The sequence below is a fragment of the Mauremys mutica genome, chromosome 3 (assembly GCF_020497125.1).
Source record: "Mauremys mutica isolate MM-2020 ecotype Southern chromosome 3, ASM2049712v1, whole genome shotgun sequence".
NCBI classification, from domain to species: Eukaryota; Metazoa; Chordata; order Testudines; family Geoemydidae; genus Mauremys; species Mauremys mutica.
The window spans coordinates 190,007,592-190,024,158 of NC_059074.1; the positions used below are offsets into that span (position 1 = coordinate 190,007,592).

General features: G+C 44.7%; 1 protein-coding gene across 8 annotated transcripts in view; it reads left to right on the top strand.

The window, feature by feature from the left end:
• PAPOLG (poly(A) polymerase gamma) overlaps positions 1-16,567 on the top strand; it is a 92,684-nt gene that overhangs the window by 64,515 nt on the left and 11,602 nt on the right. Inside the window, exons 20-22 of one of the 8 annotated variants that reach the window (XM_045008349.1) lie at positions 23-82; positions 2,090-2,205; positions 5,924-6,060. In XM_045008349.1, the coding sequence (XP_044864284.1) occupies positions 23-82; positions 2,090-2,188 (159 nt within the window). In that variant the 3' untranslated portion in view covers positions 2,189-2,205; positions 5,924-6,060. Of the gene's footprint in view, positions 1-22; positions 83-2,089; positions 3,490-3,520; positions 3,716-5,923; positions 6,061-16,567 lie in introns of those variants that run through there. The other 7 variants (XM_045008348.1, XM_045008347.1, XM_045008352.1 and 4 more) reach the window with 7 other exon arrangements.

The window sequence follows — 16,567 nt, forward strand, 5'->3', positions numbered from 1 at the left end:
CACTATTCTTTTGGGTTTTTAGGATAGCCGTGGAGGAGGGGAATCCATGCCTATTCCAACTATTGACACATCAAGATCACAGGTACTGTCTACTGAGTCTCTTGCTTTATCAGTGAACATAAACTAGTGAATATTTCCTGCATACATTAAGGTAATATTTGTTTACACACACTAGCTATTTGACAGTGTCAAGTACTTTTCTGTTGATTTACTATAATTCTTTAACTCTTGTGGCAACATATGGTAACTGTGATTCTCACTTACACACTCTGCAGTGGTATTTTGGAGAGCTGCTTTAGCAGCTCTCAAACAGACAGAAGCCCCAAACTGCCATACTTACTTTAAAAGGTTTAGGCATCCAGCCAAAGATTGAAAACACTTCATTTGCATGCACAAGCATCTGTCTCCTACCATCTCAGGCATTCAAACTTCACAACCCCTTCAAAAAACTAGACAAAGCCCCTTTCTTTCCAAACTGCCTTCTTAGGCCTGGTCTACACTGCGGGAGGGGAAATCGATCTAAGTTGACGTACTTATACCTACTCACCGCAGTGTCTTCACTGCAGTGAGTCAACTGCTGCCACTCCCCCGTCGACTCTGCCTGCGCCTCTCGTGGCGGTGGAGTACAGGAGTCGACGGGAGAGTGCTCGGGTCGATTTATCGTGTCTAGACTAGATGCGATAAATCGACCCCCGCTGGATCGATCGCTGCCTGCCAATCCGGTGGGTAGTGTAGATATACCCTTAGTGTCACTAGAATCTATGCTCTGCCTCAATCACATTCTTTACTGAGTGCTCTGAGCTGTTAATCAAACTCCATATCACATGCAGCACTTCAATGTCAAAAACTGGATATGCTTAAAAACATCAGTAAATTATAGCAATTACACTTCAGATTTTGAAGCTTACTTTTTTCATGCTATCTTGATCTAAAGCTAGGCCAATCAAGATATGCAGTCTGAAATTTTATTAAAGACTCTTACCCCACTCTTTTTTAAACTCAGCCAACAGTTTGGACTCTCCTATAGGATTGCCAACTGTCTAATTACTCAAAACCGAACACCCTTGCCACGTCCCTGCCCTGCCCTATCTCCAAGGCCCTGCCCCCACTCACTCCATCCCCCCTCCCTCTGTCACTCACCCTCACTTGCTTGTTTTCACTGGGCTGGGGTAGGGGGTTGGGGTGTGGGAGGGGGTGTGGCTCTGGGGTGGGGCCAGAAATCAGGGTGCAGAAGGGGGTTCCAGGCTGGGGCCAAGGGGTTCAGAGTGTGGGAGGGGGTTCTCATCTGGAGCCGAGGCAGTTGGGGAATGGGAGGAGGTGCTGGCTCCAGGAGGGAATATGGGTGCAGGAGGAGGCTCAGGGCTGGGGCAAGGGATTGAGGTGTGAGATGTGGGCTCTGGGAGGGAGTATGGGTGCAGGAGGGGTCTCAAGGCTGAGGCAGGGGCTGGGGTATGGGAGGGGGTGAGTGGTGTGAGCTCAGAGTGGCGCTTACCTCAGGCAGCCACACTGCCTCTGCCCATAGGCACTGCCCCTGCAGCTCCCATTGGCCAGTTCCCGGCCAATGGGAGCTGCGGAGCTGGCACTTGGGGCAGGGGCAACACATGGAGCCCCCCTGGCCGTCCCTCCACTTAGGAGCCGAGGGACATGTCACCACTTCTGGGAAGCCACACAGAGCCAGGTAGGGAGCCTGCCAGCCTCAGAGCAGCCAGGGTCCCTTTTTGACTGGACACCTGGCAACCCTAGCAACATGACGCTTGATGCTGGTTTGCCTAATTCAGTTGAACTCTTGAGGGAAGATTGTGCAGGATGGGGGAATGTCCCTTCCCCTACACTATTGTAGTGAATAAATGCCATCACAGTGAGAAGCAGACACTTCACCTGCAAGTGTATAACTTCTAGTAGAGAACTGGCAGATAATCACTATGGTGGGGAGAATAGCATATTCTAGACCTCTTGGTTTGGTGTGGTAGGTCATGAAGTTAATCTGTAGGTCTTGTTAATAGCTGAAACAGTTTCACTTTCTACCCAACTTCTGTTTACATTATGCATATTTAAAAATATTTTCCCCTTCTCCATTTTTCTATTGTAGAGACTTGCCAGTAAAGAACTACCAGATTCATCTTCTCCTGTTCCAACAAATAACATTCGTGTCATTAAACATTCGATCAGATTGACCCTTAACCGGTAACTACAGTGCCTTTTCAGGTAAAGATAATATGCGCTTGTTTAGTGGTTTACACAAGCAATTAACTTTTATACTGCAGTTGCTGTCCCACATAAAATATGGAGTTACTGCCACCGAATTAGAGATATTTTTCCAGTTATTAATTTTTGTCTGCATTTTGACCTGCAGATGCTGTAGGATACTTCCATTACTGTATAGCTTTTCCAAGATTGCCTGCTGACAAGCCACTGTCGACAAAATCATGGCTTTTGTCTCTTTTAATTGCCTTTAGTTTAAATATTTGCTACTTCTGACTGATCTACTTCTTATTTTGAACACCCTTCCAACAGCAGTCCTTGTTTTTTTTAAATTCTTGTGTTATCATTGTCTTGAGATGAAAAAAATTGTTCTGAAAAATACAAAAAAAAAAAGTCCCGTGATACCGTTTTTCTGAATGTATGTAAACATGTTTACTTTAGTCACTGGAGCCACATTCTAGTTAGAAGTGTGTGTATGAAAGTCCTAGTATTGTTTCTGCTTTCCTAATGGTGTAGATATACATTATTTTGTGAACTTCAATTATTTTTTCTGGTTTGGCACACATTCTTTTCTACATCTGTCACGCTGATGCTCCGCATCTATAGGCAATAGCTTTATGGTATTTAGCACGTAGCCAGGCACTACCCAAGTTTTACAGACTGCCTCCCATGGAGGCCTAAAAAATCAATCCTTAATTTAAAAATAAAAATTCAACCATTAAGGATATCTGCCAAGATACTGAAATGGTAGGGATGTCTTATGCTATGGAATCTGATTCTTGTAAATCTTGTTCTGAAACAGGCTTAGGACTTCCAGTTTTCACTGGTTAATTAAACGAATTTCCCCACAGCAACAAATTTCTTACCCAAAATACTTTAAGACATAGCTAAATATTGAGACTAGGAAAAACCTGTTGTGACATTACGGTCTACTCATTCTGCAGTTATGCAGAACAATTCTTCACTGATTAGGCATGCAGAAACAGATATTGGTTTCAATAAAATGCTTGAAAACATTTCCTTTTGAATAACAATGGTTATGGAACTCTGGCTTAGGACCATTGCAGTCTTCATGTAAACAAACAGAATCATAATACACCTTACCCAGTTAAATAGAGTGAAGTTTCAAGGGAAAAATGCATCTTATACAAAGCAAATCCTAGACTATGTAATTTCTCTTGTAATTTATTTAATGTTTTGTAAATGAAGTCATATGTATTTTCAGAGTATTTTTGTATGTACTGTAAGATAACATCTTTTCAAAAAGAAAAGTTTAAAAACTTTACAGTTTCTTCTTCGGTTTACTTTTTTTACATAGGTCAAATCTTCTAAAAGCCCTTAACATACAAGCATTTTGAGGAACATACGAATATATACAATACCTCTGCTTTGAACAGAATTCTAATTTGCAGATACTCCTTAATGGTAGTTTTCCCTCAGTACCACAGCTTTCATGTGTCAGCTGTATGAGGCAACCAGGAACGCTAATAGTTTTGAGACAAATACTAAATAAAATCTTACCATGCAGTGTGTGCCTTCATTAGAAAGTAGTAACGTCTGGTGCAGCTTGCTAAAACATATATACAGTAAAAGCTTTATCTGGCATATTGGGGGGGGGGGGGGAAATGGGGGATGCCGGTAAGTCAAAAATTCCGGTTAACTAAGAGGGAGGGAGTTTGGGTGTGGGAGGGGGCTCTGGGAGGGAGCTTGGGTTCAAGGCAGGGGCTTGGGGCATGTGAGGTGGTGCAGGGTGCTGGATCCAGGTGGTGCTCACCTCTGGCAGCTCCCTGAAAGCGGCAACATATTCCTGCTGCTGCTAGGCAGAGGCATGGCTAGGTGGCTCTGCGCACTGCAGCAGCAGCAGCACGCACAGCTGACTAGCTGCGCCTCTGCCTAGGAGCAGCCGGGACATGTTGCCGCTTTCAGGGAGCTGCCAGAGGTGAGCACCACCTGGATCTGGCACCCCAAAACCTCTCATGTGTCACAACTTCCTGCTCTGAGACTCCTCCCCCACCCCAACTCCCCCCTAGAGCCTGTGACCTGCACCCACTTCTGCACTCCAAACCCCTTGTGGTCATTCCTCGACCTAGAAGCAGCAGGGAGCCAGATAGGGAGCCTGCTAGCCCCATGCCAACCAGACTATAAACCGGACTTTCAATGAAGATCAGAAATGCCAGTTAATAGATCTTTCCAGTTGGTAAAGTGCCAGATAACACAGCTTTTCTTGTACTACAATCCTTACATTTTGCATCTGACAAAGCTGAGTTGATGGCTGAGGTACCAGTTCAGCATCCTGATCATAGTGTACCTGGATTTTTTCCAAGAATAAGAGTTGCTTGAAATAGATCACAGCTCTAAACTTCAATTCATCTAATTTTTAAATCCCTAAGACATAATGGACAGGAGCAAGGGAGAGAAATACATGTCTTGCCAGGCCTTCCTCCTCTTACCTTATCTCCACACAGATATGGAAACTAATGGTCAGCACAGAAAAGTTTCATCATGTCTTTTTTGGCATGATTTACTTAAAGCTCTAACCTATAGATTTTGGTTCTCAAGTGTGCCTCATTGTGCAGGTCTGATCTGAGAAGTTATTGTAAAAATGACATTGGGATTCCATATTTGTTTCAAAGGCTACTTAATCAGTTGTGTCCTTTTCCAACTGCAAGCTCTCCTTGGTACCTGAATCTAAATTGCTTGGGGTTTTTTTTGGGGGGGAGGGGTTGTCTCTCCCCCTCCCACACACCATGGCCCATTCATCAATGCAATGTGACGTTCACACATTATGGCAGGTTTGCAGGGCTCTGTTTAAGAAAAGTTGAAATGGGAATTTAATGTGGAAAGAGAAACATACTCATGCCCTTTCAGTGGCTTCTCGGAATAGAACTACACTTTAAAATTTATAAATGTGGCTACTGCTCACTTTTGTAATGCTATAATTTAAATAGCCTGATTTTAAATTGTCAGATCTTCATACAAAAACTACAGGTTTGACTGTAATTTATATATATGCTAAACATCTGTATATTGTATCTGAAGATTTATGAATTTAAAGATATTGGAGAACTGATTTAAAGGTGAGCAAAGTGACAGACACACTGCAAAACAAATACTAAAACTAGTCTTGTTTTTAATATCTACCAACCAGCTGTATCATACCAGAACATAATCCAGACTAGTGGTGGGCTGTCACCCATGCTCGCAACCTGGGGTGCCTTACAATGCCTTGCTGTACTAGCTCCCACCTTACTGCACACAAACAGCCTTGCAGCATGCAAGCCACACCCTGAGTGGCTGTGTAACTGCAGCCTGCCAGCTCCACCCTGTTTCTCACTAGGCTAGGTTATACTACATGGTAACCCCAACATACCACCAGTCCCAGATCATCCCTCCGCAAATGTTATGTCCTATACTTCCCAGCTGTCTCCTGAACAGTACAGATATATTAAGTCAGTTATTCCTTTTGAGGGACTAATATGCCAGTTTAGTACCATAAATAGTTACCCAGACACTTCCATTTAAACACACTGGCTGAGATAATACAGTAAAACAAGTTTATTAACTACAAAAAGAGATTTTAACTGAGTATAAATGAGGCAGAAATGTCAGAACTGGTTACAATAAAAATAAAAGGTTTACTAGTATCTCCTTAAGAAACTATCTTAGTTGTAAAGCATACTGTCACCATGTTTCCAGTAAGTGTACTGACCAAACTCTTCAGGTCAGGACTCCTCCCCCAGAGTCCAGTGGCCGTTTCCTTTTGTCTTTTCAGGGGTGGACAGAGAGAAAGAGATGCCTTGGCATGTTCATCCTCTTGAAAAACATTTCCAGCTGAGAACCAGGAGACAGTTGCTTTTGTGGAAGGATATTCCCTGCTGTTTTTTTACCTGTCTGAATTTCCTTTGTTTTCCCTTCTTGGCTGATTGTTTACAGGTTAAATGCAAAATTAAGAAAAGCACACATTCCTTCTTTTGTTCAGGATAGACCTGACTTGTGCCTCGACTGTGCTGGGGGGTTGGAATATGTGTTGGTAACATAATATAGGGGAATCTTTTAACTTCATGTACAGTGTTGCCACACATTTTACCAGAACAATACTGACCAGCAAATTATGAGGTACCTTACAAGGCATACTTTGTAATAGTGTGTAGGGTGTGAATACAGGGGTGTGTTCCATCATAAAAGCATGTAGAATAACAACAAATGTAAAAGAGTTTTCCTATGAAGTCAGCTTGATATCTTGAATGAGTCAGAAGCCATCTATAATGGTGTCATGCAGAGGGTTAGTACTGGGTCCAGTACTGTACTTGGATAATAGAGGGGAGAGTATGCTCATAAAATCTGCAGATATCATCAAGCTGGGAGGAGTTACTTGCATTTTAGAGGTCAGGATTAGAATTCAAAATGACCTTAACTAATTAGAGAATTGATCTGAAACCATCAAGATTAAATTCAGTAAAAACAAGTGCAAAGCACTACACATAGGAAGGAAAAAATCAAATGCATAACTACAGAATGGCTAAGCAGCAGTTTTGCAACAAAGAACCTGAGAATTACCCTGGATGAAAAGCTGGATGAGAGTCAGCAGTGTGCCTTTCTCGCCAAGAAGGCATATGGCATATTGGGCTGCATTAGGGGGAGCACTGCCAGCAGATGGAGGGAAGTGATTATTCCCCTCTACTCAGCAGTGGTGAGGTTACATCTGGAGTATTGCTTCCAGTTTTGGGCTCCCCACTACAGAAAGGATGTGGACAAATTGGAGAGAGTCCAGTGGAAGGCAATGAAAATGATCAGGGGGCTGAGGCACATGACTTATGAGGAATGCTGAGGGAACTGGGCTTATTTAGTCTGCAGAAGAGAAGAGTTGTGGGTGGGGATTTGATAGCAACTACCTGAAGGGGGGTTCTAAAGAGGATGGAGCTTGGCTGTTCTCAGTGGTGGCAGATGACAGAACAAGAAGCAATGGTCTTAAGTTGCAGTGGGGGAAGTCTAGGTTGGATATTAGGAAACACTATTTCCCTAGGAGGGTGGTGAAGCACTGGAATGGGTTACCTAGGGAGGTGGTGGAATCTCCATCCTTAGAGGTTTTTAAGGCCTGGCATAACAGAGCCCTTGCTGGGATGATTTAGTTGGTGTTGGTCCTGCTTTGAAGAGGGAGTTGGACTAGATGACTTCCTGAGGTCTCTTCCAACACTAATCTTCTATGATTCTATGAATGGGGAATAGCTGGCTAGGTGGTCATACTGCTGAAAATAATGTGAGTGTTATAGTGGAGCACAAATTGAATGAGTCAACATGATGCAGTTGCGAAAAGGGCTAATGTCATTCTGGGGTATATTAATGGGAATGTCATATGTAAAGACATGGGAAATAATTGTCCCACTCTGCTTGGCCCTAGTGAAGCCTCACCTGGACTACTGAGTCCAAGGGAGCCATTCTTTAGGAAATGTGGGTAAATTGGAGACAGTGGGGAAGAAAGCTTCAAAAATGATAAGACTTAGAAAAGCTGTGAGGAAAGGTTTACAAATGAGCATGTTTAGTCTTGAAAAGAAGATTGAGGGGAGGACCTTATAAGTCTTCAACTATGTTAAGGGCTGCTATAAAGAGGATGGAGATCAATTCTTCATGAGAAGCTAGCGAACAGGAGCAGCTAATGGGAGTTTTGTGAGGGAGTTTAGAGCAGGAGAGTGGGGGGCTAGATACTCAACATTCTTTAAACTTAAGGCCAAAAACACCCCCTCATGAAAACAAAACATCAACAAAGGAATGAGCTGCAGGAGTAAAAATAGAATGCAGGCAGAAGTCCAGCAACAGAGTGGGGGATATCCAGTTTATTGCACCCAATGCAGCATGTATGATTATCTGCCTTATGGGAAGATGGCGTATGTGTGCATTTGGTGGAAGGAGCTCCTGGCCTTCAGAGCCTGTGTATGGGTTTTGGAGACCAGAGTGGCTGAGCTGGAGGAGCTAAGGGAGACAAAGAGGTGAATAGATGAGACTTTCTGGGATGCAGTAGAACAGTCCCACCCCCACTCTGACAGCCTCTGTGCTGTTCAGGAGGATGAAAGTCTCAGGAAAGGAGAGCATCAAACTGCAGCAGAGGAAAACAATCCATAGTTGGGACCCTCCCAGATGATGTGGTATCCTCTCGCACTGAGGATACTTCTCCAGCGGAGGGAACTCCAGTTATTAGGAAGAGACAAGTAATAGGGGGGATTTGATCATTAGAAACATAGATAGCTGGGTTTGCCATGACCAGGAGCACCTCATGGTGCCTTGCCTGCCTGGTGTGAAGGTTGCAGATCTTTCAAGACATCTAGATAGACTTGTGTGTAGTGCAGGAGAGGAGCCAGTGGTATATGTAGGTACCAATGACCTAGGGAAGGACAGGTGAGAGGTCCTGGAAGCCAAATTTAGCCTGCTAGGTAAGAGATTGACGTCCAGAACCTCGGTGATAGCATTCTTTGAAATGCTTCCAGTTCCATGCGCAAGGCCAGTAACACAGGCAGAACTGCAGGGTCTCAATGTGTGGATAAGACGATGGTATAGAGAGCAGGGGTTTCACTTTATTAGGAACTCAGGAAACTTTGGGGGAAAGGAGGAACCTATACAGGAAGGATGTGCTCCACCTAAACCAAAATGGAACCAGATTGCTAGCACTTAATATTACAAAGGTCGTAGAGCAGTTTTTAAACTAAGGGCTGGAGAAAGCCGACAGGTGCGGAGGAGCATGTGGTTCAGACAGAGACATCCTTTAGGGGAGGATCTATTAATGGAGATTCTCTATGTCCTAGTAAGGAGAGAATGGAAGATGATAAAATACAGGTAGGATCTTATGAGAAACAGTCAAATGAAAAAGAGTCCTATTCAATTACATCATGTAATGGAAGACAGCTAAAAAGTGACAAGTTTTTTAAGTGCTTATGTACAAATGCTTGAAGTCTAAATAATAAGATGGGTAAACTAGAGTGCCTCATATTTAATGAGAATATTGGTATAATAAACATCACAGAAACTTGGTGGAATGAGGATAATTAATGGGACACAGTAATACCAGGATACAAAATATATCGAAAGGACAGAACAGGCTGTGCTGGTGGGGGTGTGGTACTATATGTAAAAGACAGCATAGAACCAAATGAAGTAAAAATCTTAAATGAACCAAACTGTACCATAGAATTTCTGGCTAGTGAGTCTATGCTCAAAGAAGAAGATTATAGCAGTAGGCAGGGCCAGCTTTAGGAAGTGCGGGGCCCCAGCAGGCATGACTTTGGTTGCTAAGAAAGTAAAGGCTTTTGGTCCAAGAGGTGAATATAGCTGGACCGCTTGGTAATAGTGACCATAATATAATTAAATTTAACATCCCTTTGGTGGGGAAAACACCACATGAGCCTAACACAGTAGCATTTAATTTCAGAAAGTGGAACTACACTAAAAGGAGGAAGTTAGTTAAATAGAAATTAAAAGGTACAGCACCAAAAGTGAAATCCCTGCAAGCCACATGAAACTTTTTAAAGGCACCATAAAGAGGTTCAATTTAAATGTATACCCCAAGTTAAAAAACAAAGAGAACCCAAAAAGTGCTATCATGACTACGCAACAAAGTAAAAGAAGCAGTGAGAGGCAAAAAGGCATCCTTTAAAAAGTGGAAGTTAATTCTAGTGAGGAAAATAGAAAGTAGCATAAACTCTGGCAAGTGAAGTGTAAAAATATAATTAGGAGGGCTAAAAAAGAATTTGAAGAACAGCTCAAAAAGTAATAGCAATTTTTTTTAAGTACATCAGAAGCAGGAAGCCTACTAAACAACCAGTGGGACAACTGGACAATCGAGATGCTAAAGGAGCACTCAAGGACGATAAGGCCCTTGCAGAGAAACAAAATGAATTGTTTGCATTGGTCTTCATGGCTGAGGATGTGAGGGAGATTCCCAAACCCAACCACTTCTTTTTAGAAGACAAAGCTGAGGAACTGTCCCAGATTGAGGTGTCATTAGAGGAGGTTTTGGAACAAATTTGATAAATTAAACAGTAATAAGTGACCATGACCAGAGATAGTGTTCACCCAAGAGTCCTGAAGGAACTCAAATGTGAAATTGCAGAACTACTAACTGGTTAGTAACTTGTCATTTAAATCAGCTTCTGTAACAAATGACTGGAAGATAGCTAATGTGATGCCAATTTTTAAAAATGGCCAGTAAGCCTGACTTCAGTACCGGGCAAACTGGTTGAAACTAGTTTGAACAGAATTGTCAGACACATAGACAAACATAATTTGTTGGGGGAAGAGTCGACAGGGTTTTTGTAAAAGGAAATCAAGCCTCACCAATTTACTATAATTCTTTGAGGGGGTCAATAAGCATGTGGACAAAGGGGGTCCAGTGGATATAGTGTACTTAGATTTTCAAAAAGCCTTTGACAAGGTCCCTCACCAAAGGCTCTTAAGCAAAATAAGGTCTTCTCATGGATCAGTAACTGGTGAAAAGATAGGAAACAAAGCATAAGAATAAATGGTCAGCCTTCAGAATGGAGGGAGGTAAATAGTGGTGTTCCCCAGGGGTCTGTACTAGGCCCAGTTCTATTCAACATATTCATAAATGATCTGGAAAAAGGGGTAAACAGTGAGATGGCAAAATTTGCAGATGATACAAAACTACTCAAGATAGTGAAGTCCAAAGCAGACTGCAAAGAGCTACAATGTGATCTCACAAAACTGGGTGGCTGGGCAACAAAATTCAATGTTGATAGATGGAAAGTTATGCACGTTAGAAAACACAATCCCAACTATACTTATGAAATGATGGGGTCTAAATTATCTGTTACCACTTAAGAAAGATCTTGGAGTCATCGTGGATAGTTCTCTGAAAAAATCCACTCAATGTGCAGCAACAGTCAAAAAAGCTAACAATGTTGGGAATCATTAAGAAAGAAAATATATTGCCTCTATATAAATCCATGGTATGCCCACATCTGGAATACTGCATGCAAATGTGGTTGTGCCATCTCAAAAAAGATATATTGGAATTGGAAAAGGTTCAGAAAAGGGCAACAAAATTATTCAGGGTATGGAATGGCTTCCGTATGACGAGAGATTAATAAAATTGGGACTTTTCAGTTTGAAAAAGAGACAACTATGTGGGAATATGATAGAGATCTATAAAATCATGACTAGTGTGGAGAAAGTAAATAAGGAAGTGTCATTTACTCCTTCTCCTAACACAAGAACTAGGGGTCACCAAATGAAATTAATAGGCAGGTTTAAAACAAAAGGAAGTATTTCTTCACATAATGCACAGTCAACCTGTTTAACTCTTTGCCAGAGGATGTAGGGAAAGCCAAGACTATAACAGGGTTCAAAAAGACCTACATACATTCATGAAGAATAAGTCCACCAATGGCTATTAGCCAGGATGGGCAGGGATGGTATCCCTAGCCTCTGTTTGCCAGAAGCTGGGAATGGATGATGGGATGGATCACTTGATTACCTGAACTGCTCATTTCCTCTGGGGCACCTGGCATTGACCACTGTTGGAAGACAGGATACTGGGCTAGATGGATCTTTGGTCTGACCTTGTATGGCTGTTCCTATGTCCACTGAAGGTGGGCAAAGAAGTTATGGGCTTAGTCTGGAGCAAAGTTAGATATTTGAAAACAATTTCTAACTGAAAGGATAGTTAAGTTCTGAATAGACTTCCAAGGGAGGTTGTGGAATTCTCCATCACTGGAGGTTTTTAAGAACAGTTGGACAAACACCTGTTAGGAATGGTCTAGGTTTACTAGGTCTTACCTCAGCGCATGGAATTGGACTTGAATTCTTGAAGTCTCTTCTAGCCCTACATTTCTATGATTCTGTGATCCCAGTGTGTGATATCACAGTAAAAGGATTGCAAATTATAAGAGTCGTCCATCTAGCTCAGAAAAATACCTCTGCAGTATGAAGTAACAAGACAATTACAGTGTAATGGAATGAGTATTGAAAAAAAATGTTGGGCTCAAATACCCCACCTACTATCCAGGCATCTACTTACTCATTTTTCAATACTGCTTTCCAGTTCACCTTTTAAACATATTTGTTCAATTTTTTTCTCCTGCTTTTCAAATGTTTTAAACAGACTGTGCCTTATATGGAGATAAGCTTCTAATTAAATACTCACTGGGACTTGCTCCTGCCTAAACAGGATCATGTATTTTTCCCGTTTCTTAATTATACCCTGAATTAAATACCACCTCCATATGCTGGACCAAGCATGTGCTTTACTGTTGTAGAGTTTCCAGTGGATGTTGTAAAAGAGCATTATTACCCCACTGTTATCCAGTAATCTGGTGGTTTCATCACTTACTCTGAACTTTGGTCTCTTAGCTATCACTCATTCCTTCTGAAGGGTAAGATCTAACAGCCCTTTAAATAGTTTTATTACAGTAATTTTTGTTCATGCTTTCTGTTCTAATATGGATGTAATGCTGTGCATGTTGAACTAACTAGGCTATGGGAATTGCCCTTGTAAAAAGACTGCACAAATGGGAGTTCATGTCGGTGTGCTTAGAGCAAAAAATCTTGCAACACTGTGCTTTCCCCTCAGTTTCTCTAGCTGGCCACTTTTGGTGTAGTGATTTTCTTGTGGGTTTGTTTTTGTTTGAGCGAGGTAGCAAAAGGAATTTAGTTACTGTATATACTTGTTCATAAGCCAAATATTTTTGGTAAAAAGTGACGTATCAAAGAGTGGGGGTCAGCTTATAAATGGGTCTACACCAAAATTTGATGATTTTAAACTCTCTGGAATAATTGAATTGAATATCTAATGCATTATCATTTTGTTTACCTGGAGCGTTCACAGACACAGAGCCCCTCAGCTCCCTGTGGCCGTGGTTTGCCATTCCCAGCCAATGGGAGCTGCGTGAAGTGGTGCGAGAGGCTTACCCTAATGGGCCAGGAGCCAAAGTTTGCCAACCCTTGAAATATAGGGTCGGCTTATGAAAGGTTCATACAGTTTTTGCTATTTTTAGCTAACCATCCTGGGGAGTTGGCTTATAAATGAACGAGTATATATGGTAACCTGTCAAAAGAAAATGCCTAGGTAGAGCTTTAAACTTAAACTGTGCCTTGTCTCTGACCATTTAAAAAAAGGGCTTCTTACAGCCATTAAGATAGTTTAGGAATATTTTTTTTTAATAAGAACGATTTATCCAACAGTGAGCTAGTCTCCATGTTTTGCAATTCTCTACCTTGCATTACCCAAAAACTACAGTAAAGAGACCAGCTAATGAAAATCATCTCCATCTTAGTACTATTGCAATGTTTCTGCGGTGGCAGGGACACAGATACATGGCCAAGTAAAAACGAACATTGCATGCAGGGCTGGCTCTAGGTTTTCTGCTGCCCCAAGTAAAAAAAATTTTTGGCTGCCCTCTACCCCAGTCCTGGGCTCTCACCCCTCCAGCCGTGCCCTCCCCCACCCGCATCCCAGCCAAAAGGCTCTCTTCCCCTATCACCCACTGCCTCCCCAGTACTGGGCTCCCCACCACCACCACTGCTGACTCCGCCTGCTCTCCCCTTGCCTCCAGCTGGTCTGGCACAGGCAGGGTCGGGGTAAGCAGTGGGCCTCCCGGGCCATGCCTCAGCCCAGGGTCCCTCCAGTCGGGGCTCCAGCCGCCAGAACCGGCCGGAACCCAGGAGGGCAGAGTCAGGGGACAGCTCCAGCAGGAGGTTAAGGAGCCGGGCCAGAGCAGCCGCAGAGGGAGCGGAGCCCCAGAGAGCAGGACATGGGCCCTGCCTGGCAGCACCCCGCCCTCTATGACCCTGCTGCTGCGTCTGGTTGCCCTGCGGCAGTCCCTGGCTGGCTGGGGCTGCTTCACCCAGCCCCGGCTGCAACGCTGGGGGGCGGCCACCCTGCGGCACCTGCAGGAGGCTCCATGTGTCCCACGGGGCAGCCCCCAGCCTGAGTGTCCCCTGCTCGGAGCCTGCCCGGCTCAGCCACAAGGTGCGGGCCCTACTCCCCCACGGTGCAAACCACAGTGGGTCCAGGGTGCCCCCTGTGCACGACGTGCTGCTGCCAGGGCCGGCTCTAAGCTTTTGCCGCCTGAAGCATTTTTTTTTTAAAAATTGCCCGAATGCCACCCCTGAAAATGTGCTGCCCCAAGCACGTGCTTGGTTTGCTGGTGCCTAGAGCTGGCCCTGATTGCATGCACTTAATGAGTGGAAACCTAAAAGGAGTAAGTAAAGGATCACTGAGTGCCTCATTTTTTTTTATTATAATATAGCCTTGAACACATTCTTAATTCAATGCTTTGAGCTGTTTAGGTAATAAACTAGGAGGACCCTTGCACCCCTCTATGTCAATTACTGTGTAGTCAATTTCCTCCTTCCACTTGCTTCAGAGGCAACAGCGGGGTCTCCTACAGCTCAACTGACCTGTAATTGCGGGGGGGGGGCTCTATAACAGGGGTGGGGTGCGCCACGCTCGGGTTGCTGATGCATAGCGGAGTTGCGGCGAGAGCATGACAACCCTCCTGGCATTCACGTCTCCTGCCTCCCGCCACCCACCCCCGGGGCTCCACGCTGAGCCAGGCGCCGAGCGGCCCCGCGGGCAGGGGCGTGCGGGCGGCGGGGTCCCGAAGGGCGGAAGCCCCGCGCCCGGTGGCGAGCTGCGCGGCTCCCGGGGGCAGGGAGAGCGAGAGCCGCGACGCGTTAGCGGGCGCGTCAGGCGCACATGACGGCTCCCGGCCCGGCCGGCTGGGGGCGGCTGCCGCAGTTTCCCTCTCGCAGGAGAGGCGCGTGGGAAGCACCGAGGCTCCCCCTCGCAGCAGCGCCAGACCGCGCCGACGTCGTTCGCCTCCCACGCGGGCTCGCCCCGCGGTTTCGGTCCCCTCAGCGCCGGAGCGCGGCCGCGCTGCTCCCAGAGCCGGGCGGCCGCTTCCCGGGCCGTCCCACGGCGGCCTGGGTTTCCTTGAATTCAGGGCGGGTGCGGCGGGGTGTTTCCCAGCCCGGGAAATGCCCTGGCAGCGGCGTGGGGAAAGCTGGGGACGCCGGGCAGGGAAGAGATCCCGCTGCGCACGCAGCCTCCGCCCACCCGCCTCCCGCCGGGAGTCGCGCTGAGGCGGGCTCGGGGAGCCAGCGGGCGAAGGGCTCCAGGGCTCCCGCTGGAGCAGCGGCAACTTGGTCACTAGGTTTAGTGACTTTTTGGTTTTCCTGGCTAGCAAATAAGCGTGGAAGTGACCAGTGACAAATCCGGCCACGTTCACTGCCAGTCACAATGATGGTCAGAGAAAGAAGTCCCCGATCTGTAGATGGGGAAAACTCAGTCCAGTCTGGTGGAGTTTTATGAAGCCTTCTCCTGCAGGCACTTCTGTGTGTGGTGATTTACCTATTAACGTCACACACACAAAACTACATTAAAAGAGCATTATTAAGGCTGCAGAGTCAACCTCTCAGAAATTCAGATGCCAGAACTGAGGTTGTGTGGGCAACCTTAGTTCTTCCTCCTTGTGCATATGTATTATGATGAAGTTTTTAATTATGTGATCACATACTGTTTTTTCCATAGGACCTTTTAGAGCACAGGATGGTGCTCACTGAATGGGTAGTTAACAATATTTTGTCCTGTTCCATTTATGGCCCTTGCCTTATATACTGCACACTATTCAAAATCTGAATACATAATTACTAATTTCCTCATGAACTTTACTGTGGTTTTCATCACTGTGTGTGCTTCACAAATATTAATTTTTTTCATAACTCTTCTGTAAATTGAAAGGGGAGTATCACCATTATACAAATGGGAAAATGAGGCACAGGCAACCTTAATTCTGGCAATTCCTAACTTTGAGTGCGTGACTTGGCAACCTTAAAATAACATAACTTTGTGTGTAGTGTCCTGGGTTTCTAAAAAAGGAAACCGGAAAAAAAGATGACACCCACATGGGCCATTAGCAAGATTTTAGATCTGCAGCACAGACCTCTCTGCACATTAGATAAAGGAGTAACTAATAGCAGTAATAGGCTGTCAGCCTCAATGTGAACTGGCACTAGAGGGGATTGAGATGTACAGTTTGTCAGTAGGTTTCATATATATTTTCTGACAGCGGAAGGATGGTGGGACTCAGATTCTGTTCCAGGTTCTTCAGGGGAATATGACTGAGTGGTTACAGACCCTTCTGCCTTTGTTCTCCACCTCCATTCCCCAAGCCTGACACCTTCTGCCCTGTCCCGGTCTTGTCTCTCACCCCACCCTGGCTCCTGATCCCAGTGTCTCTCCATCCCTTGGCTCCTCATCTCTCCTTCTCCTATCCAAGCTCCTCATTTGATTGCCTCCCCCATCACCTTTGGGTTCCAGTCACCTGTTCCCACTACCAGATGCTTGTTTAACCAGTCT